Consider the following 21,902-nt stretch of genomic DNA (forward strand, 5'->3'; position numbering starts at 1 on the left):
AAAAACAAGCATATAAATAGAATAAACAAATACATCAGAAAATACAGTTATGATCTTTTTTTTTCTGCTTCCAAGGGATCTGTGTATTTGTGTGTGACTTCCATATGTGATTATAAAATTTAAATATGTGAGCTCTCATTTACATTTACCATTTGAAAGTTCTATATCTTAGTCTGATACATGCAGAGGTGGGATTCAACAGATTCTGATCAGTTCTGGAGAACCAGTAGAGGAAATTTTGATTCTATTCTATTTAGCATCTATTCTCTGCTTCCTGAGTCACAGCAGATCAGGAGGAAATGAGCATTTTGCAGTAACCTTCCCCTGGAGTGGAGAGGGAATGGAGATTTTACAGTATCCTTCCCCTGCCACACCCACCAAGCCATGCCCACAGAACCAGTAGTAAAAAAAATTGAATCCCATCACTGGCATGCATATGTAAAGACTTTAAAAATAAGGAAAAGTGATTTAAATAATCCAGTGTATTCACATTAATTAAACAAACAATACATGAATAGTGATATACACTTAGTATGTTTGCTTGAATTTGTCAATGTAATAGTAAACAATCATACAAATAGAGCCCTTGTAACACCAGTACCAACAGTACGCTTAGCTTCTAGTTCAGTTATGTATGGTTTTGCTAACATATCTCATTTAAAAAAAACTGCTTAGAAAATAAAGAACTATGTAATGGCCAGGAAAGCTCTGTCCCCTCCTCTTTCTGAAAATAAACCATGAAAAAAAATGCAGTTGACTTCAGTGAAAGGCATTCCTTAATCTCTGATTTCTATCTGGAAGTCAAAAGAAACATTAATCACAGAACGATCCTTCAAACCTATCTCTGGATCAAAGGATAAGGCCAGAAGAAAATGTGCAAGTAATTTTGGGTAAAAACTGGTAAAATACTGTAACACAGACATTCTACTGTAAACATAGTTTGAGAGTGTTCTGAGTTCAAACAGCACATTATGCCTACGCTGAAAGTTTAATTTGCTTCCTTGTGCAAAAGTAGTCTATAAATTAAAAACAATATGGATGAATGCTTACAGGTAAATAAACTAAGATTGTTTGATTTCTTAATCATGAAATAATGAATCCATTGTCACAAGAGCAAAGACTATTACTTCAGCAAGTGGTTTAAAATCTTTGTGGATAGAAATAAAAAATATATAATTTCTATATTGTTATATATGTAAATATATAGAAATAGGGAAGGGAACAAGTTCCCAAACTTTGTTAAGGTGTGATTTGTTAATATTAAAGTAATGAGTATATATGCTTTGCTATAATATGTTAACATGAAGATCTACAAATCGCAATGGTAGGTTAATGGAGCCTGGCTAATATAACCTTTGAACCTGGCCAGTGTATGTTAAGAATATGATTCATGGAAAGGGGGAAAAAAAGTTTAATTACTCTTTCCATTTCTTCACAATGGAGAGAGGAAACTGAAATCAGCAAAAAAACCTATAAACATACTGCAGTCAAACCTGATGTTGGCATCATTAAAGATACTGCACACTACCTCTTACAAGAGAGAGATAAGCATACCTAAATATGTTTTCCATTTTCAATGCTAAATTTCCCATACAGAATGCCAACTGCCAGGGAAACTGTCCAAGAGTTAACTCTCCTCAACAGGAAGACCTTGTATATCTTGATAAACACAATCAAGATAAGATCTGTTTCAGCACAATACACACATTATTAACTTCATCTCTACTACAGCTTAAAAACAAGATAGGCCGGAAAATACCCCCACAAGCTGTAAAGCCACAGCTGCCCATAAGTGCACCAGTGTGCCTTCCGTCCCCTGTCCAATTGTCTCTCCTTATCTCATTTATCTTTTCTTCCTTTCAAATTTGTTCACCTATACTTTTATATCTTTTCTTCTATTCGTTTCTTTTGTTATATTACCACATATCTATTCTCTTCAATGTGTATTATGTATTGGACTAAATAAATAAATAAATAAATTTTGACTAAGCAATAAAACTGAACCCTATTTTTAAAAGGTAAAGTTCCTATCAAGTCATATTTGATTCGTAGTGTACAGCATGTAAGTGGTTTGTCACTGTCTTCTATTGGCTTTCTTTCTTTCTTTCTTTCTTTCTTTCTTTCTTTCTTTCTTTCTTTCTTTCTTTCTTTCGAAACATAGAAACATAGAAGACTGAGAGCAGAAAAAGACCTCATGGTCCATCTAGTCTGCCCTTATACTATTTCCTGTATTTTATCTTACAATGAATATATGTTTATCCCAGGCATGTTTAAATTCAGTTATTGTGGATTTACCAACCACATCTGCTGGAAGTTTGTTCCAAGGATCGACTACTCTTTCAGTAAAATAATATTTTCTCATGTTGCCTTTGATCTTTCCCCCAACTAACTTCAGATTGTGTCCCCTTGTTCTTGTGTTCACTTTCCTATTAAAAACACTTCCCTCCTGAACCTTATTTAACCCTTTAACATATTTAAATGTTTCGATCATATCCCCCTTTCTTTCTTTCTTTCTTTCTTTCTTTCTTTCTTTCTTTCTCCCCCCTCCTCCCCTCTCTTTCTTCCTTTCAGAGTTTATAGCTCTGGTATTCCTGGCCAAGTCCAATCTACACATCTTTTTTTTAAAAAAATATTGCATCTTGCTTACCTGATTTATAAACATCTGCTGCTGTCCAAAAGGGAAAGGGACAACTAAACTTTTCTAATGAGTTGTTTACGTTACATGAATATTGTTACAGGATATTAATGAAAATGGGAACAAGCAGAGAATGACTTTTGAGTGTTAAAGGAAGAAAAATGGATGAAAATAACTTGATTACAAGTATAAATATATATCTTATGGAAATTACTTAATAATCACAAAAAATGATAATTCTAGATTTAGTTTTAATAAAATTGCTTGAGAAAAGGTAATCTTTTAAATAAACTTGGGAGTAGATATAGCAGGGCATAAATTTGATTTCAAACCTGTTTATACATTTAAACAAAAGGTCTTGAAGAAAAAAAATCATATACCGTATTCCTATAAATACCACACTTCATTTGCAATCCTTCATTCTGTTTTCATTTTATGAGTCAATATTCAGAATATTTTGTTTGATCAAAACTTATAGTACTCACACAGGTACATTTTACTGTATTATTCCAGGTAGTCATTGACTTACAACCATTTATTTAAGGACTGTAAAAGTTACAGTGATACTGTAGTTACAGCCAATCCTTGCACATTACTATTGTAGCGTCTCCCCTAAAATTCGGGTTCTTGGGAAGTGGCATGCATTTATGACGACTGGAATTGCCACTTGCAACCTTCCTATGGGATTTCCAACCAGCAAAGTCAATGAGGAAAGTCAGATTCACATTCATTTAATGACTATGACAAAAAAGTTGTAAAATTGGATGCTTATTGACAGTACGTCACTTATTGATTACATTGCTAGGTGATGGGACTTCCAGTTCTAGTTATGATTATAAGTCAAAAACTACCTGCATTAATGAACATTGAACAACCAAATTAACTGCATCTCTTTTTCTCTTATATTAATGTGACAGAAAATCTCACAAGGTCAGAGTATGCATTTTATCATTATGTTGTAGTTTTTAACTACAAATCAAATTCTAATTGAGTAAAAATACTGCAGCCTTCATTAGTGTATCCATCAGACAATATGACTAACAGTAGGAAAACTGATTTATTGCATGAAAGAGGTTTACTGACCTCTATTCACTATGAATAGAAATAATATTGTGTTGCTCACTTTTTAAAATGTGTGCTTTCTGAACAAGTATGTTACAAAAACAGTGCAAGATAATCTTAGCATTTTTACCCTTCGTTTTCTGCAAGGTCAAAGAAATTGTAGGCAAAAATCAATTGCTGTGAGCAAGAGTCTCTCCACCTGTTGTTTTCCTGACTTCTATTATCAAGCCTAGATAATTATTTCCATGCTTTGGCAGCATGCCTTAGAAAGCTAATCTAAATAATTTATTTTATTTCTCCAGAGTATGTTATTAATCTTTCTTTATATAACCATAAAATGGTTTGGTTGCATGCTATGATTAATATTTTATTATTAAAAACATTTATATAGTAGCTCATCTTATACCAAACTCTGTCAGCTAACAACAAAAACTGATCCTACAAATATCCTTTATCATCCTACTAACTAGACAAAATGATTTATTTTACATATATCATTCTTCTCTAAATAAAAAAAAAGTTTTCAATTCTGAACCAATCAGTATTAAAGTGTGGAAAAGAAAAGAGGCAGACTAAGGAGAAGGATGGAATACAAGGCAGAATTAAGATTATCAAGTTTTCTAATTGTTCACTCTGAAAAGAAACTGAATCACACCAATAAACTGGTAACAAAAATCTCAAAGCATTCTCAATAATAGAGAAAATTATTATTAACTGCAAAAAAGAAATATGTAATCACATAAACAAAGCTGCATTCTGCTAAGCAAGGAATCTGTTGGGGGTTTTGGTGTGTGTATGTGTGTGAGTACTTGAGTTATATATCTACATTTTCCCCATTTTAATGTTACAAAGGACTTAATCTACAACTTTTTAAGTGCCTTTAAGTGTCTACAATTCCTCCACAAAGCAGCAAGAAAGAATGTTAAGATCTTTACCATGTTTTCCCATCTTATTAAGCTTATTAAGCTGCTTATGAACAGAAAAAAAATCAAGAAAAAATTCCCTCCTCACACTTTCCAGCAAAAGGGTAACCACCTCCTTATATCTTTTAAGGCTTGAGGCATTTTATTCACCACTGCCACCACAACAAAGAATGCAGCAGCAGCACTATATATACCCACAATCTACTCAGAACTGAAACTGAAAACTGCTGTTCTGAAAATAAAAACAGGATCCAGTTGACAATCCCTATCCAGTTTTGTGGAAATGCATCCAAACACATTTCTATTTTGTGCATTCTCAACAATAGATAAAAGTGTTAATATTTTATTCATACCTACGTACAGCATACGAACAAATACAAACACATGTTTCTCTAAATATTTAAAATCCCCTCATTTGTAGACCAAGGAGAGCATGCACATTTTAAAAAATTATTAGAAAAAAAAGCAAATAATGTGTGTAAGTTCCAGTATGAAAAACCATGCTTGTGCTTTTTAGTTTCCACAATGGCATAATTAGAGTATTTAATACTGGGTCAGCAACTCTTAATATTATCCAAACCTGGAAACATTACAAAATATGAAAATTTTTAAGTACGACTTACCCAAACAGTAGTGTTACTTATTTCACACAGTAGTATTACCTTCAACTTTCTTTGACATGCAAACCACAGCATGCTCAGAGTTCAGTTTTTGTGTGATATATGACTCACCAATGGCAATGGCCCAGTAAAGGTCTGATCCATTCAATAACTCACCACATGCAATGGCAGAATAAGTAGGTGATCCTGGTACTTGAAGCAAAATCCGAAATGGAGCAACGCGTGCATTAGAATCAAGTACAGCATCCAGAGCTCCTACTAGACGACCTAGACAAATAGAAGGAAAGGGGTAGTTGAAAATAGACTTTACTCCCTATGTATGTCAATCAACTTGCAGTCACCCACTTTCGAACTGCTGGGTCAGCAGAAGCTGGAATATGTAACAGGAACTCATCCTGGCCTGCGGCAGCAACGAACTCTCGAATGCAAGCCTACCAGTACAGATGACACAGGCCAATTCCAATGGGCTCAGACAGTCTCTCAAGTAGCCTGGACCCATGCTATGAAGGGCTTTAAAGGTGATTACCAACACCTTGAATTACATCTGGAAGCAGACTGACAACAATGCAGCTCACAGAGTATAGTTTTACATGAGTCATGCTTTGGGCCCCAAGAACTACTTGTTCCATTGCACTCTGCACCAGCTTGGGTTTTCAAATGTTCTTTAAGGGTAGCCCCATGTACAGTGCATTACAATAGTCCAGCCATGAGATGACTAGGGCCTGAATGACTGAGCACAGGGACTTGTGACCCAGGAAAGCCACAATTGATGCACAAGCTGAAGTTGAGCAAAGGCTCTCCTATTCACGACTTCCTACTCTTTGAAAGGAACTATAAGTCCAGGAAAACCCCCAAATTGTGGGGAGGTTGTATTATTTATTAATTATATTGCTTGTAAGTACAGTGGTACCTCTACTTACGAACTTAATTCATTCCGTGACCAGGTTCTTAAATACAAAAGTACGCAAGAAGAAGCAATTTTTCCCATAGGAATCAATGTAAAAGCAAATAATGTGTGCGATTGGGGAAACCACTGGGAGGGTGGAGGCCCTGTTTCCTCCCAGGATATTCCTAGAGAGGCCCTCGGAGACTTCTCCCTGCCTTTTCTGGTTACAATTTCGGAGGCTCGAGTTTGTAAGTGGAAATGGTTCTTGAGAAGAGGCAAAAAAAATCTTGAACATCCGGTTATTACAGTATCTCGAAAAGTTCATAAGTAGAGGCGTCCTTAGGTAGAGGTACCACTTACTGTTTAATGGAGGAAAAGTGGGAAAGACTCTTTGCAAAAGAGCTTTCCCAGAGAAAGAGGCCCAGATTAAGAGACTTTTGTAGTGCTGAGTTCAATAATAAGTTAAAAAGTTACAGCTTTACTTTGGCAGGATTCTGTCCACTAGATGTAAGCAAATAAGGACTGAACTAATACTAATCTAATAAACTAATAATAATAAACTAATAAAACTAATGAACTAATAAAACTAATAAATAATAATAATAAACTAATACTATTATAACTAATACTAAACTTAAATGCAACCTAATCAATGCAAGAAGCGTAGTTAACAAAATGCCCAAATTCCCCCTCCTGCTAAACACTGATACTTTCAACATTATTTTGCCTGGCTAAACAAATCCCTCTCTGAAAAGGGCAGCCTAGAAACCCAATAAACCAACCAACCAATAAATAAATATTTCCTTAAAAAGCTCTCCACAGTCATAGCTGAATCACTAAGCATAATCTTTGAAAAATCCTACAGGACCAGTTCCCTACCTAACCTTTGGTCTCTAGCAACGGTCATGTCCATCTTCAAAAAAGGGAGATAACAGTCTAGTAAAAAACTACAGACCAATCTCTCTATGCTGCATCACATGCAAAGTCATGGTATCAATCATAAATCAACCCATTACTCTCCACCTAGAAACTAACAACCTACTTTCAAACAAGCAATTCGGTCTCAGGAAAAAAAATATCCTGCAATCTACAACTACTATACTGCAAAAACATATGGACCTCAAAACTGCACCAGGACAAACAACAGACACAATTTACATAGACCTCTGTAAAGCCTTCGACCCAGTGATTCATGATAAACTACTTCTGAAACTAACATCCTACAGCATTTCTGGACACTTACATGAATGGATAATTGTGTTCCTGTCAAACAGAACAAGTGGTCAAGATAGGGCGCATCCTATCTAATCCCGTTCCTATTAACAGCAGTGTGCCCAAAGGCAGCGTACAAGGACCAATACTCTTTATACTCTATATAAATTACCTGTGCAAACGCATTATAAGAAACAGCGTTCTCTTCGCTGATCATGTAAAAATTTTCAATGCCACTGACAATACTGCATCCTCCAAAAAGACTTTGACTTTATGTCAGAATGGTCAAACATCTGGTAACTCCAAATCTGAACCAACAAATGTTCTGTCCTACACATTGACAAAAAGAATCAGAACACTAAAACAAGCTAAATAAACAAGACCTTGCAGACAACCCTTGGTTTGTGAAAGACCTTGGGATACTCATATCAAATGACCTAAGTGCCAAAGCCCACTACAACAGCATTGGCAACAAGGTTTCAAGAGTTGTCAACCAATCTTACATAGCTTCTTCTCCGGTATATCACACAACTAACTAGAGCATATAAAACATTCGCCAGACCAATCCTTAAATACAGTTCATCTATTTGGAACCCACACCACATATCGGATGTAAATATGTTAAAGGGTTAAATAAGGTTCAGGAGGGAAGTGTTTTTAATAGGAAAGTGAACACAAGAACAAGGGGGCACAATCTGAGGTTAATTGGGGGAAAGATCAGAAGCAACTTGAGAAAATATTATTTTACTGAAAGAGTAGTAGATACTTGAAACACACTTCCAGCAGACATGGATGGTAAATCCACAGTAACTGAATTTAAACATGCCTGGGATAAACATATATCTATCCTAAGATAAATACAGGAAATGGTATAAGGACAGACTAGATGGACTATGAGGTCTTTTTCTGCCGTCAATCTTCTATGTTTCTATGTTTCAATACTTTAGAATGGGCCCAGAGGTACTTTATGAGAAGAGCCCTCCACTCCTCTGGAATGGGCCAAAAATCTAAAATAGGCTTCAATGTGAATAGCATAGATAAGATGAAGCAATATTGCTTAAAGTATTTATTTGTTTGTATTTGTATTTATTTATTTGTCAAACAAGTATAGGATTGTAGTTTGTATAAGCATAACATAAGTAGAAAATAATGATAAAAGAAGACAATAGGACAGGGATAGTAGGCACATTGTTGCGCTTATGCACGCCCCTTACAAACCTCTTAGAAAAGGGAGGAGGTCAACTGTAGACAATCTGAGGTTAAAGGTTTGGGGATCTGGGGAAGAAACCACAGAGTCAGGTAGTGCATTCCAGGTATTGATTACTCTATTGCTGAAGTTGTATTTTCTGCAATCTAATTTGGAGTGGTCTACATTTAGTTTGAATCTATTACATGCTCATGAGTTGTTGCGATTGAAGGTGAAGTAGTCACTAACAGGAAGGACATTTTGGTATATGATTTTATGAACTCAAATTGGAGGCGACGTAATTGTAAATTGTCTAATTGCAGCAGTTCAAGTCTTGTTTTGTTGCAAGATGAGGAGTGAAGGACTCTTCTTGTGAAATATTTCTGCCACTCTCTCAATTGTATTTATGTCTGATATGCAATGCAATTATTTACTTCAAGAAAATATTACAGCATCTATTACAGGAAATCTTAGTGCCAAACAAGAGTTGTCAATTTATTTAAGTAAGGTGGGAGAATCAGTACCTCAATCTGCATGAGCCTAGGACTTGTATATAAAAATGAAACTGAACAACTCTTAACAATGAATCCAAGAGAGAATATCACATATGCGTAGTTCTTGTTTCATATTGTGTTCAATTCCTCTTTCACAACTGGATTTCTGGTCTCATCATCCAGTTCCTTGTTTTGCTTTAACCTTTCCATCACACTTATTTAGTATATAACAAATCAGTACAAAAACAAAAAAATGAGTTCTGTGCTGTAAATACTAAATAACCCATCTTTAAATTTATTTATTTTATCTATTTTAATATACCTGTCCTACAACTGATTTCAACACTGATTTTTTTTTTTTACAAAAGAGTAATGCAAACTATATATAGAATATCTCAGATATTGACAGCACCTGGCTAATCCCAGCTGGGTTCAGAAGCCAAGCAATATAGGGGTTTTTTTTAGTAATTGGATGTGAAACTTCCGTAATCTACAATGTCAACAAGAATTGTACCAAAAACATTGTTTAAAAACTTATAACAAAAATCTTCATCCTAATAAATATCAACCTACTACAGAAACTGATAAAGAGAACCCATAACAATCAAGAAATATCAAATCATAAAAGAAAAACACTGGTAGGTGAAAAGTGGAACTATTATCCCATGCTTCTGTGGATATCTAAAAATAGATAAACCAGACATACCTCTTCATCCAAGTATCAGGAAGCCCAACATACCACACAGAATATTTGTTCCTCTATGTGAGATGTCCAAACTGTTTTATAAGTAGCTGTGTGGTATGCATTAGTATCAGGAAGCCCAACATACCACACAGCTACTTACAAAACAGCTTGGACATCTCACAGAGAGGAACAAATATTCTATCAATTCCCCATTACAGTGCTTCCAGAAAAATCAAAAATCCAACACTAGAAGAATAGGGGATTATGTCTATGGATATAAAGTACTTTTTATATCCATAGACATAAAACTACAAAAAGAATCCCTGTCGGCAGTACTACATAACACATCTGACCTAATAAAATACACTAAGATCAAAATACTCAGAATGATGTATCTCATCAGTTTCTGCCTTGCTATCTAGTTTTAGTTTGATATAGAAATATACCAGCAGATCAGAGAAACACCCATGGGATAACTAGTTTTGGGAGTTACAGTATAGCAAAGACCATAATACAGCATGTAGTAACTATGGTTCTCCCACTTATACTGCCAAAAATATGGATCTGTTGTGTAGATAAATTTGCTTTTATAAAAAAAAACAGGAACAACAGAATACAAATGAAACCATCAACATCTTCAAAGGAATAAAATCCACAAGGGAAGAAGAAAACAACACCACATTCCCTTCCTGGATATCCTCATCAGCAGAGGAAATGGTAGCAAATTAGAAACACAAATCTATTGAAAAACCATTCATGGTAACCAAATGCTCCATTACCAAAATAACAACTGAAACTCCCACAAGAGAAGCTGTGTAATAACATTATTTAAATGAGCATTAATGAACTGCATTTGCATTCAAAATACCAGAAAAAAGAAACAGACTGCCTATACAACATCTTTCAACAAAATGGATACCCATGCAATTTTATCAAAAAGCATCTGATCATTCAAGTCACAACAGCACAACAGAAGCTATTAAAAGGATAATAGCACCATACATCAAAAACATCTCAGAGACAAGTAAAAGGACTAGTATAATCAGAGTATCACTGTAGCACAGAAACCCACTAAAGCCCTGCAAAACATCTTTAACATCTTAAAGACCCAGTAGCCGAAGAAGAAAAAAAAAGGAGCTATCTACAAACACACAATAGAAGGACTGTAACATCCACTACAGTATGATTGTATTGGAGTCGTATGTCATAGGGATCATAAAATCCGATCTGATTAGGCAAACACAACAATAGTAAAATAAATGTCATGCATGATTTTGCTGAAAAATTGAGGCATCCTCCATGTTTAGCAAAATCATCATAAAATGCGGTCATCTGTAAATGGAAACATGTTGCTGAGCGACTGAAGCGCAGTCATGTGACTGTATTCTCCCAACCATCGGAACTGGGTTATAATTCTTTTTCAGATAGGTTGGAACTTTGAGTGGCTGTAGGACAGGCAGGCAGCAGACTAGCAGAGCGCATCCATCCGAAAACATGATGAAAATTTCAAAAGGCATGGACAGACAGACAGAGTCTGCAGAGAGGGGCAGCATACAAATCCAATTAATAATAATAACAACAACAACAACAATAATAATAATAGTTTCAACTGAAACGCTGTGAATATCCTAGATCAAGGTAAATCTAAAAAGAATGTTAGGAAATTCCTGGAAGTCTGACACTCAGACAAATCAGCCATCAACTACACAGAACTAAACAACATTTACACACCATTTGAAATAAACAATTAAAATATCTAAAAAGAAAACAAAAAGATCAAAACAAGCTCCTTATCAGCAATCAACACCTAGATGAGCAGGGATAAATCTAAGATTAACATCAGATCAAGTGGTAAACATCAGCCTAATCAAGGTCCTACCAAAAAGAAAACAATATACCTACCAATACAGCAAGATACTGTATATAACAATACTGAAGATGTTACTTAATCTGGTAATGAAATGTTTGCAAGCAAACGACGAAATTCAGAGAGCAACAAAAATTTCACAAATCAAGAAGAGTCAGCTTCAACTTGAAGGCAATTTGATTATATTTACATGTAAAATATAAAATGCAAAGACTCACAGAGATGATTTCATAAAAATTGTTACATTTCTATTCTACCAAGGCCAACAGATACTAGGAAAAGAGGAGACAGTGGAAGAGTAATTAGATGCCAGATGGCATAAGCAATATAAAATTCCCACTAGGTGAACTGAAGTAGACTACACCAGTCTGTTGCCTAGGCTGAAGCAACTGTCCACTGACAGTTTGGGCAACTGAAAGAGAATTTCTCTAAGATGTGCAAATGAGGAAGTAGATATTGCTAAATTTCCCTAAATACTATTCATGTACTGGATTGTAGCTATGTCTTTCCAGTGTAGCTGCTATGTAATAATGCTTGTGCAAGCTTGTGCAGCATTATACCATTTTTCATCATTTTAGCCAAATGCGGTTTCTAAACTTTGTCCTAACTTCTGGGACATTTGGAATGGAGGAAAAATGAATTCTTGAAGTATGAATGTCCTTTTACTAATATTAAAATTATTTATATACTGCCTTTAATATTTTTATAAATATCTGAAAACTCAATACAAATATTATTTCTGATTTTTAAAAAGTGAATCTAATTTGTACTGCTTACGGATTCATTCATCTATTTGCAGCAGCAGCAGCACAAACCCCCCCCCCTCCATAACACTGAATTTATTTTCATATACAATCTTTAAAGATTCCTCCAGCATATCTTTCCATATGCTTATTTTAGGTGCTTTGAGTCAAGAGGCTAGGGAACAGCAATCAAGCTCTTAGCATTGCCAGCTGTCTTAATCCACCCTAACTCTTTACAGCCTTATAAATTTCCTATCCATTGAAAATGGTAGAAGAGGTGATTTAGTAGAGCAGGGCAGTGGTGGGTTGCTCCCAGTTTGGTCCGGTTCTGTGAACTAGTTGCAACGGCTGCTGGAGGCACTGCCCACCCGTTCTGGATGCTTCTCTGCATGCGCATGCACGAAACATTTGCAACGAGTTTTGGAATCCACTACTGGAGCAGGGGTCTCCAACTTTAGCAAATTGAGGGCAAAGCAAAGCTGGCTGAGAAACTCTGGGAGTTTGAAGTACACAAGTCTTAAAGTTAGTAAGGTTGGAGACCTCTGTAGTAGGGAAAAGCTGAACAGCATTATACCATTGATGTGGTTTTTTTTAAAAAGCCTGTGATATTTGTTTCATCATTTGCACTGACTTGTAAAGATGATAGTCATATATATATAAACATGGCAGAGTCCACAGGATCAAATCCCAGTAAGGAAGGGTGTGGCTAGCTGATGAGGCCAGAACAAGGCCGAAATGGGACCATCCTGGTCTCCCTTAATTTTAAAATTCCAGCTAAAAAAACATTTGACATATATGTATGTATGTATGTATGTATGTATGTATGTATGTACGTACGTACGTACGTACGTACGTACGTACGTGTGTGTGTGTGTAGATTGTTCTGAGTTCGGGTTTTGCCCCGTGTAATATTTTGAGTGTCAAAATATTACACGGGGCAAAACCCGAACTCAGAACAATCTACATACATATACCCGTGAAAATCTACGAAAACAAATATATATAAATATATATATATACACACACACACACAAATTTTACATAACATATAAACATACAGTGGTAGGAATCCTAGACCCCATTTTTGTTTTAACTCCAGTTCACAAATGATGCATGTTTATATCTTGATTGAATATGTATGAAACCTCTCTCTACTACTCCTTTTGTAACAAACCCAAACTTTTAAAACTAATCAGATTCCTATTTTTGGTGTTCACTGTTAGTGACTTTTGAATAAGTCAATATAATATACTTCAACATAGCTTCAGATTGACTTATCTTGCTTACTCCTAAACTATAGTTTGCTGATTTGGATTACACTTAAAGGTTTCTTGGGTTATTTGGCTGCTTGCATAAGGGCACAGGTGTCGTGACATTTTCCCCTTCGTGCAATTGGAGTGGGTGTGGCTTGTGTGTGATGCATCCCGCCCAAGGGCTGCCAATTTGTCAACCCTTGCATAAGGGAATTGCCTATACTACTAAAACATTTATCTGAATATAGTAGTGAAATATGAAAAAGGCAAGTGTGCCCAGATAAAAAAAATGGATAAGTATTTTCATGCTTTATTTCTGGCTCGTAAACAGGTAGTCCTTGACTTTTGACATTTGAGCCCAAAATTTCCATTGTTAAACAAAATGGTTGTTAAGTGAGCTGTGCCCATTTTACAAACTTTTGGCCATAGTTGTTAAGTGAATCATGTTGTTGTTAAGCAAATCTGGCTTCCTCAATTTATTTTGCTTCTCAGAATCTGTCTGGAAAAGTTGCAAATGATGATTACATGACCCCAGGACAGTGCAAGCAATAATTGCCAAGTGCCTGAACTTTAATCATGTGACCATGGGGATGCTGCAACAATTGTAAAGTGTAAAAGTAGATCATAAGTCACATTTTGTAGTGCTCTTGAAACTTCGAACAGTCACTATTTACAAATGATTGTAAGAACTACCTGTAGTTTATGGACATACGGTATATGATGCATGCTTTTTCACATCAGATCTTATTTTCATTTGTGTATTATCATTCTGAATGGATGAAAAGGAGTTGTTATAGAAAACCAATGACTCTTAAGTTGACATTGTACCTGAGAAGTAAAACAATATAGAATTCAATTATCCTAAAATAATAATTAGGGTGAGAAGTCTGGCCTTGCTGAATGATCTCAATTGAGTTGACACTACTTTCTTTGCTAAGGATGTACTTATAATAATTTTTAAAAGGAAATCACTTCCCTGAATTTGGTTGAAATAATAATGGATTTGTTTACATAAAATTTAAGAATATAACAAACTGAAATATTTGCTGGAAAGATGATAAGCAACAGTTGCAATATTTTTCTGGTTTTGGAGTCTAGGTAGGAGATATTAAACATATGATATTTTGCTGGAAAATGTAAATCTAATTAAAGTGTTCCCTTGACTTTCGCAGGGGATACAATTTTATCAAGCTTGGTTGAATTTTATGAGTTTACATAACTCATAAATATCTGGTAGCTGCTTTAATGTAATTTCAAGATACTGTATATGCCAAAATATATAGAGAGGTAAAAATTCCAGTGCTATACATGCGAAAATTCATTATATATATATAATGGAGTACACCATGTAGGATTTGGAAATTTCTGGCGACGTTTCGACGAGGTCCCACTCGTCATCTTCAGGCTGGTGTTTCTGTCCTTGTTCTAGGGCGAACACAGCGAGACCTGAGCTGCCTTCCTTCTATAAATACTGGTGGCTGGGTGTGAAGGAAGGCAGCTCAGATCTCGCTGTGTTCGCCCTAGAACAAGGACAGAAACACCAGCCTGAAGATGATGAGTGGGACCTCGTCGAAACGTCACCAGAAATTTCCAAATCCTACACGGGAAGAAACCCGAATATACCAAGACCGTCATACCTGTACCTGTGAAAATCTACGAAATAAATAAATATATATATATACTACTGTATATTCCATATTTACAACAGCACGAAGCTTGAAACTTCAGCCTGATGATGGTGAATGTGATTTCACCGAAATGTCGCATAGACACTCAAATTATTACACGGGGCAAAACCCGAACTCAGAACAATCTACATACATACATACATACATACATACATACATACATACATACATATATATTTGTTTTCGTAAATTTTCACAGGTATATGTATGTAGATTGTTCTGAGTTTGGGTTTTGCCCTGTGTAACTCAGAACAATATATATATATATATATATATACAGTGATACCTCGTCTTACAAACGCCTCGTGATACAAACTTTTCAAGATACAAACCCGGAGTTTAAGATTTTTTTGCCTCTTCTTACAAACTATTTTCACCTTACAAACCCACCACGGCTGCTGGGATGCCCCACCTCTGGACTTCCGTTGCCAACGTACCACCCGTTTTTGCGCTGCTGGGATCCCCCTGAGGCTCCCCTCCATGGGAAACGCCACCTCTGGACTTCCGTGTTTTTGTGATGCTGCAGAGGAATCCTAGCAGTGCAAAAATGGGTGCTTCGTTGGCAACGGAAGTCCAGAGGTGGGGTTTCCTAGCGAAGGGAGCCTCATTGAAATCAATTTCCTTTAAAGAAAATCAAATTAAGATGTTTTATAGATGGCACCTTCCACCATATAGAATTTCTAAAATGTTTCCATCTGTATCGCCTATTTGTTGGAAATGCAAAAATGAAGTTGGTACATATTATCATGCATGGTGGACCTGTTCTGAGACAAAAATATTTTGGAATAAAGTAGAGAATTGGATAAATGAAATCACTAAGGAGAAGATTAAAAAATCTCCTGAATTTTTCTTATTGGGTATCTCAAATATAAAGTATAAAAAAGAAATTTACTATTTAATAATACATATATTGACGGCGGCGCAAATAGTATTCGCACAGAAATGGAAAGAAAAGACGATACCGAAAGATACGGAGGTATTCAAAAAAATTATAGAATGTGCAGAATTAGATATGATGACTAAACGTTTGAATAATTAAACCGAAACAGAATTTTACAAAATATGGGATAAAGTATATGATTGGTGGAATGTTAAAAATAGTATTAAAAATTTAAATATGATTATTTGAAAAATTATAAGATAGAATTAAATAGTTTTTATGATAACTTAGAAGTGTTTATTTTATTTTCTTTCTGTATTACTAATAATTTGTTTATCGCTTTTTATAAACATATATATATATATATACAAGTATATCATTTATAATATATATATGTGTGTGTGTGTGTGTGTGTGTGTATAAAGAAATGTAATCAACAATTTTAATCTTAAAAACATAGTATTAAATTTAATGATAATGTAATCTGTAAGTGTGGCATTTCTGCTTAGATCTGGAAATAGTTTGAGTTTTTTATATTCTGTATTAGTTAGATTTCTACGATAAGAGGAGCAATGGTAGCTCCTTAAATGTTCAATGTTGTATGTCTTTGTCTGTCTTTTTTGAAAATAATAAAAAATATTTTTTTTAAAAAAAAATGAAATGGCAGCATCGCAAAAACACAGAGGTCCAGAGGTGGGGTTTCGAGGACTTTGGTATTTTTGCGATGCTGCGATTTCAATGAGGCTCCCTTCGCTGGGAAACTCCACCTCCGGACTTCTCTTGCCAGCAAACCGCTCATTTTTGCAATGCTGGAATTCCCCTGCTGGGATTCCCTTGCAGTATCACAAAAACAGGGAAGTCCGGAGGTGGGGTTTCCCATGGAGGGGAGTCTCAGGGGAATCCTATCAGTGCAAAAACGGGCACTTTGGCTGGCAAAAGGGGTGAATTTTGGGCTTGCACGCATTAATCGCTTTTCCATTGATTCCTATGGGAAACATTGTTTCATCTTACAAACTTTTCACCTTAAGAACCTCATCCCGGAACCAATTAAGTTTGTAAGACAAGGTATCACTGTATATATATATATATATATATGTTTTTTAATGTCGGATCACCCTGGTATATTTGAAGGAACGTCACAGCTCCTTTTTGCCTCTAGGCCCAACCCAGGGCCATTTCAAGGCAGTTAATTTATTTATAGCCGACAGCTAAAAAAACATTTGACACACACACACATATATATATATGCCATAACCATTTAACATACTTCATTTATGAGATGCCAAAACTAGATAGTATTTACAATCTGGACCATAGCCATTATTTTCTACATTAGCTATTTTCACTATTCCTGGTTATGAACAAAAGGAGTCAAAAGTTCTATTTTCTCTAAGAAAGAATTTTGTTTTTTATATGGATGTATATTTGTATGTAGGGCATTATTGGTAAGAATTTATTTTTAATTTCACACTGCTGAAAACTTGTAATTGAATTCAACAGTATAATCACTATTTGTACATACTAATATATTTTTTAATCAAGGGTCATCTTAATTCTAGCAGTTATGGACATAAATTTTTAGATCACTCAAACCAGTAGCAGTAGAACAATATTCTTTCATTGGTTAATTCTATCTTCTCTCGTAATTGAGAATCAGTTTGGTCTACTGGTTAAGATACTGGGCTAGAAAGCAAGAAACTGAGTTCAGGTCCATCTTCACAGTGAAAGTCAGCTGTGCGACCTTGGACCAGTCACTCTTTCTCAGCCCACTTCATCTCCCAGGGTGGTAGTTATGGAGAAAATAGGGAGGAAAGTGTGTGGGATATTTTTCTGTCTTGGGTTATTTGTAAAAAAAAAAAGGATATAAACAAACAAACAAACATTTTGTTGAAAATGGAGAATATTATATTTAAAGGCATTACACTGAAATGGAGACATTATGACAGCTGTTTACCTAATGTTGCATGTCTGTTTCAAATGTGTATCATGTCTTACATAAAGGCTGGAATGCAGACTATGTCCAGTTTCACTACTTTTATTTTCAAAAAGTGATTAAAAAACATTTAAGTTTTAACTAAGACAGAATCTTATATATGCTAAATTTAATCAGGAGCACACCAACAACTCCAGTGTCAAAATGCAGTATAATCTTCAATGAAGTCAGGAAAAATATTTTTAAAAAACGTTTAAGTTTGATAGGTAGATTTCAGGAATAAAGGATTAGGGTGCATCCTAAGCTTTTAAATACAATTGATTTTGAGACGAGATTTTCAACATGTGCATTTATTTCTACAACACCTTATAAATATGTTTTTACAGAGAGTGAATATGAAATGTACTCAAAATATGGGAGGCAGAGTAAGGAAAACATAAGAAAGGGGAAAAGGAAGCATGAATACGAAATACTATGAACTTACATGTTTTGGCATAATTATAGTTAAGAAAAAATGAGTAACCTGGTGCTCCATAAATTTTATATTATCATAATTGCATGCTGTTTATGCTAGTAAGGACTAATAATGAGAAATCAAAAGGTCTGTGAAACACTTACACTTTCAGTAAAGCACAACAGGGTTTGGAACCTTCTGGCCTCTCACTGCTAAGCACAACTGCTTCTATTGAGTAAAGCAGGTATTCTGCTGCTGAAAGATACTGTATAAACTACAAGAGCTAAAGAAATGGGTCATTGTTTTAAGGAAAAGGAGAATTTTAAGAGAAAATAGTAAGTCTATGAATGCAATTTGGGAGGCTGTTAACTTTAACTGCGTTATTTCCATAAACTTTAAAGTCTATAATCTTCCCACACCAGTTTCATAAAAGCAGGACATTCCTTCTTATAGTAATCATAATTACTATAAAGAATGTCATAATCTCAATCCCTTCTGACAACTTCAAAGACACTTTCCTGTTTCGTCTCTATAGATCTGTTCAACAGTGTGTTCAAACTTCTAGAATTATCATGTACAGTAATTGCAACTGGAAAATTAACAAATTTCTTAATGACTGTGTATGATGTTAATAGTTTAAAATAAAATTTTACAAAGAGACTAATGCATGAAATTAATACAGTACATAACGTATTATTACGACAATAGGCACATTACATAATAACCTTCAAATTATATCAGTATTTATCAAAAAGTGGCAAAAAGTTGATCTAGTCAGGAAAGAAATTTCAGTAAATTTACTCACTCTTTTTGTCATATGATTAATATTTAGCATTATGTTTCATCCCAGAATACAATTTAATAGGTGTTAAATTATTTTGCAAATTATTTTTTGTAAAGATTTCAAACTTGATATTATTTATTGGGTAAATGGTTGAATCCACATATAGCACTAAATCAAAATATTTTAACCACTGTTTGTGAAATAAACCACCTAGTTTGCACAATTTAAACAATAACTTGTGTTTTCATGCATCATTCTAAGCCATGTGATAATATAGGTTAAAGACCATCTCTATCTATCAGACCTGATGGACTATGTGCATACTTCTTTAAAAAGCTCTCCACAATCTTGGCTAAACCTGTAAGCATATTTTTTTTAAAAATCCTTCAAAACTAGCTCCTTACCCAACCTATAGTCACTAGCCATAATCATCCCTATCTTCAAGAAAGGAGATACAAGTAACATTGAAAATTACAGACCAATCTCTTTATTTTGCATCACCTGAAAAGTCATGGAATCAATCATAAAGCAATCCATTACACTCCACTTAAAATTAATAACCTATTATCCAACAAACAATTTGGTTTCAGGAAAAAAATATCCTGTAATCTATAACTTTTACAGTGCAAAAACACTCAACCTGATCAGGACGCAATTTACATAGACTTTTGTAAAGCCTTTGATTCAGTAGTACATGACAAACTACTTCTGAAACTAAAATTCTATGGCATCTCTGGATCTTATATGATAGGATAACTGTGTTCCTGTCAAACAGAAAACAAGTGATCAAAATATATCAAATACTACTCCTGTCAATAGCGGTATCATTCAAGGCAGTGTTCTAGGACCATTTCCTACTCTACACAAACAATCTTTGTGATCATATTATAAGCAACTGCATTCTCTTTGCTGATGATGTAAAAATCTTTAACACTACTGACAATGCTGCTACCCTTCAAAAAGACCTTGACCAGGTAGCAGAATGGTCAAATAACTGGCAACTTCAAATCTCAACCAACAAATGCTCTGTCTTACATATTGACAAAAAGTATCAGAATACAAAATACAAAGTTGGAACTTGTAGATGACCCTCACTCTGTCAAAGACTTTGGAGTACTCATAACCAAGGACCTAAGTGCTAGAGCCCATTATAACAACATTGCCAAAAAGGCACTAAGAGTTGTTAATCTAATTTTATGTAGCTTCTTTTCTGGCAATATTACACTGCTAACTGGAGCTTATAAAACATTTGTTGGACCAATTCTGTAATACAGTTCATCTATCTGGAGCCCGCATTGCATATCAGACATTAATACAATCGAGAAAGTCTAGAAATATTTCATAAGAGTCCTTCACTCCTCCGCTCGCAACAAAATACAGTGGTACCTTGGTTCTCGACCACAATTCGTTCCAAAAGTGTAGTCGAGAACCGATTTGGTCGAGTACCGAATTAATTTATCCCATAGGAAATAATGGAAATGGGTTTAATTGGTTTCCAGTCCCTATTTCCTTTATTTCCTATGGGATAAAGATCTGAGGTCTAAGCACTCCAAGCTGTAGGAAGAGTGGGGGCAGCTGCAATACCGGCATTTTTGGGGGGGGGGGCTCCTTTCCTCAGTGGTTCGTCTTCTTCCCTTTAAGCAGCTACACCAACTTTCTCCTTCTCGGCAACGGCGGTTTTCCTTCGAGCAGCAGCAGCGCCGGGAACGTCACATGAGAAAGGGAAGCCGCTGACGTTCCCGGCGCTGCTGCTGCTCGAAGGAAAGCCGCTGACGCCGTCAGGAAGGAGAAAGTTGGTGTAGTATTTATAGACAATTTACAACTACGTCGCCTCCAATCTGATCTAAATGTAGTTCATTAAATCATATACCAAAATGTCCTTCCTGTTAATGACTACTTCACCTTTAACTGAGTCTGCGGAGAGGGGCGGCATACAAATCTAAATAATAAATAAATAAATAATAAATAAATAAATAAATAAATAAACCGCATCAATACATGAGCACATAATAGATTCAAACTAACTGTAAACCATTCCAAACTCGACTCTAGCAATGCCTGGAATGCACTACCTGACTCTGGTTTCTTCTCCAAACCCCAAAAACTTTAACCTTAGACTGTCTACAGTCAACCTCTCCCCATTTTTAGGAGGTCTGTAAGGGGCGTGTATAAGTGTATCCCTGTACCTACAGTCCCTGTCCTACTGTCCTCTTTTATCATTATTTTTTACTTATGTTTATACAAACTACTATCCTATGCATGTTTGACAAACAAACAAACAGACAAAGAAACAAATAAATAAATCCACTGTCACTTTTATCTCTGGTAATGTATTTTAATTTATAAGGTAAGTACAGAGGAAATTTGGCTACTGAAGAATAATGTAGAATGTTTACTACTTATATTTGAGAAATACATTCAAGGTGCAAAATTGTATTTTTAATAATGAGGACAAAGTTGACACTCTAGCTTAGGAATTTCTGGTATTTTCAGCATAGTTAATTCATAGAGGTACACTGATCAAACATCTTTAAAATAAAAGTGCAGTTTAATAACCTAACTATGTATTGAAACTGGTTCATAGACAAAAGGTAATG

At 35.1% G+C, this 21,902-nt stretch overlaps 1 protein-coding gene across 2 annotated transcripts in view; it reads right to left on the reverse strand.

Moving 5' to 3' along the window:
• Window positions 1-21,902, reverse strand: part of TBC1D8 (TBC1 domain family member 8) — a 53,093-nt gene that overhangs the window by 29,191 nt on the left and 2,000 nt on the right. For both annotated transcript variants that reach the window (XM_070751012.1, XM_070751013.1), the window contains exon 2: window positions 5,397-5,507. In XM_070751012.1, the coding sequence (XP_070607113.1) occupies window positions 5,397-5,507 (111 nt within the window). The remainder of the gene's footprint in view (window positions 1-5,396; window positions 5,508-21,902) is intronic.

Source organism: Erythrolamprus reginae, chromosome 4, assembly GCF_031021105.1.
Source record: "Erythrolamprus reginae isolate rEryReg1 chromosome 4, rEryReg1.hap1, whole genome shotgun sequence".
Classification (NCBI taxonomy): Eukaryota; Metazoa; Chordata; class Lepidosauria; order Squamata; family Dipsadidae; genus Erythrolamprus; species Erythrolamprus reginae.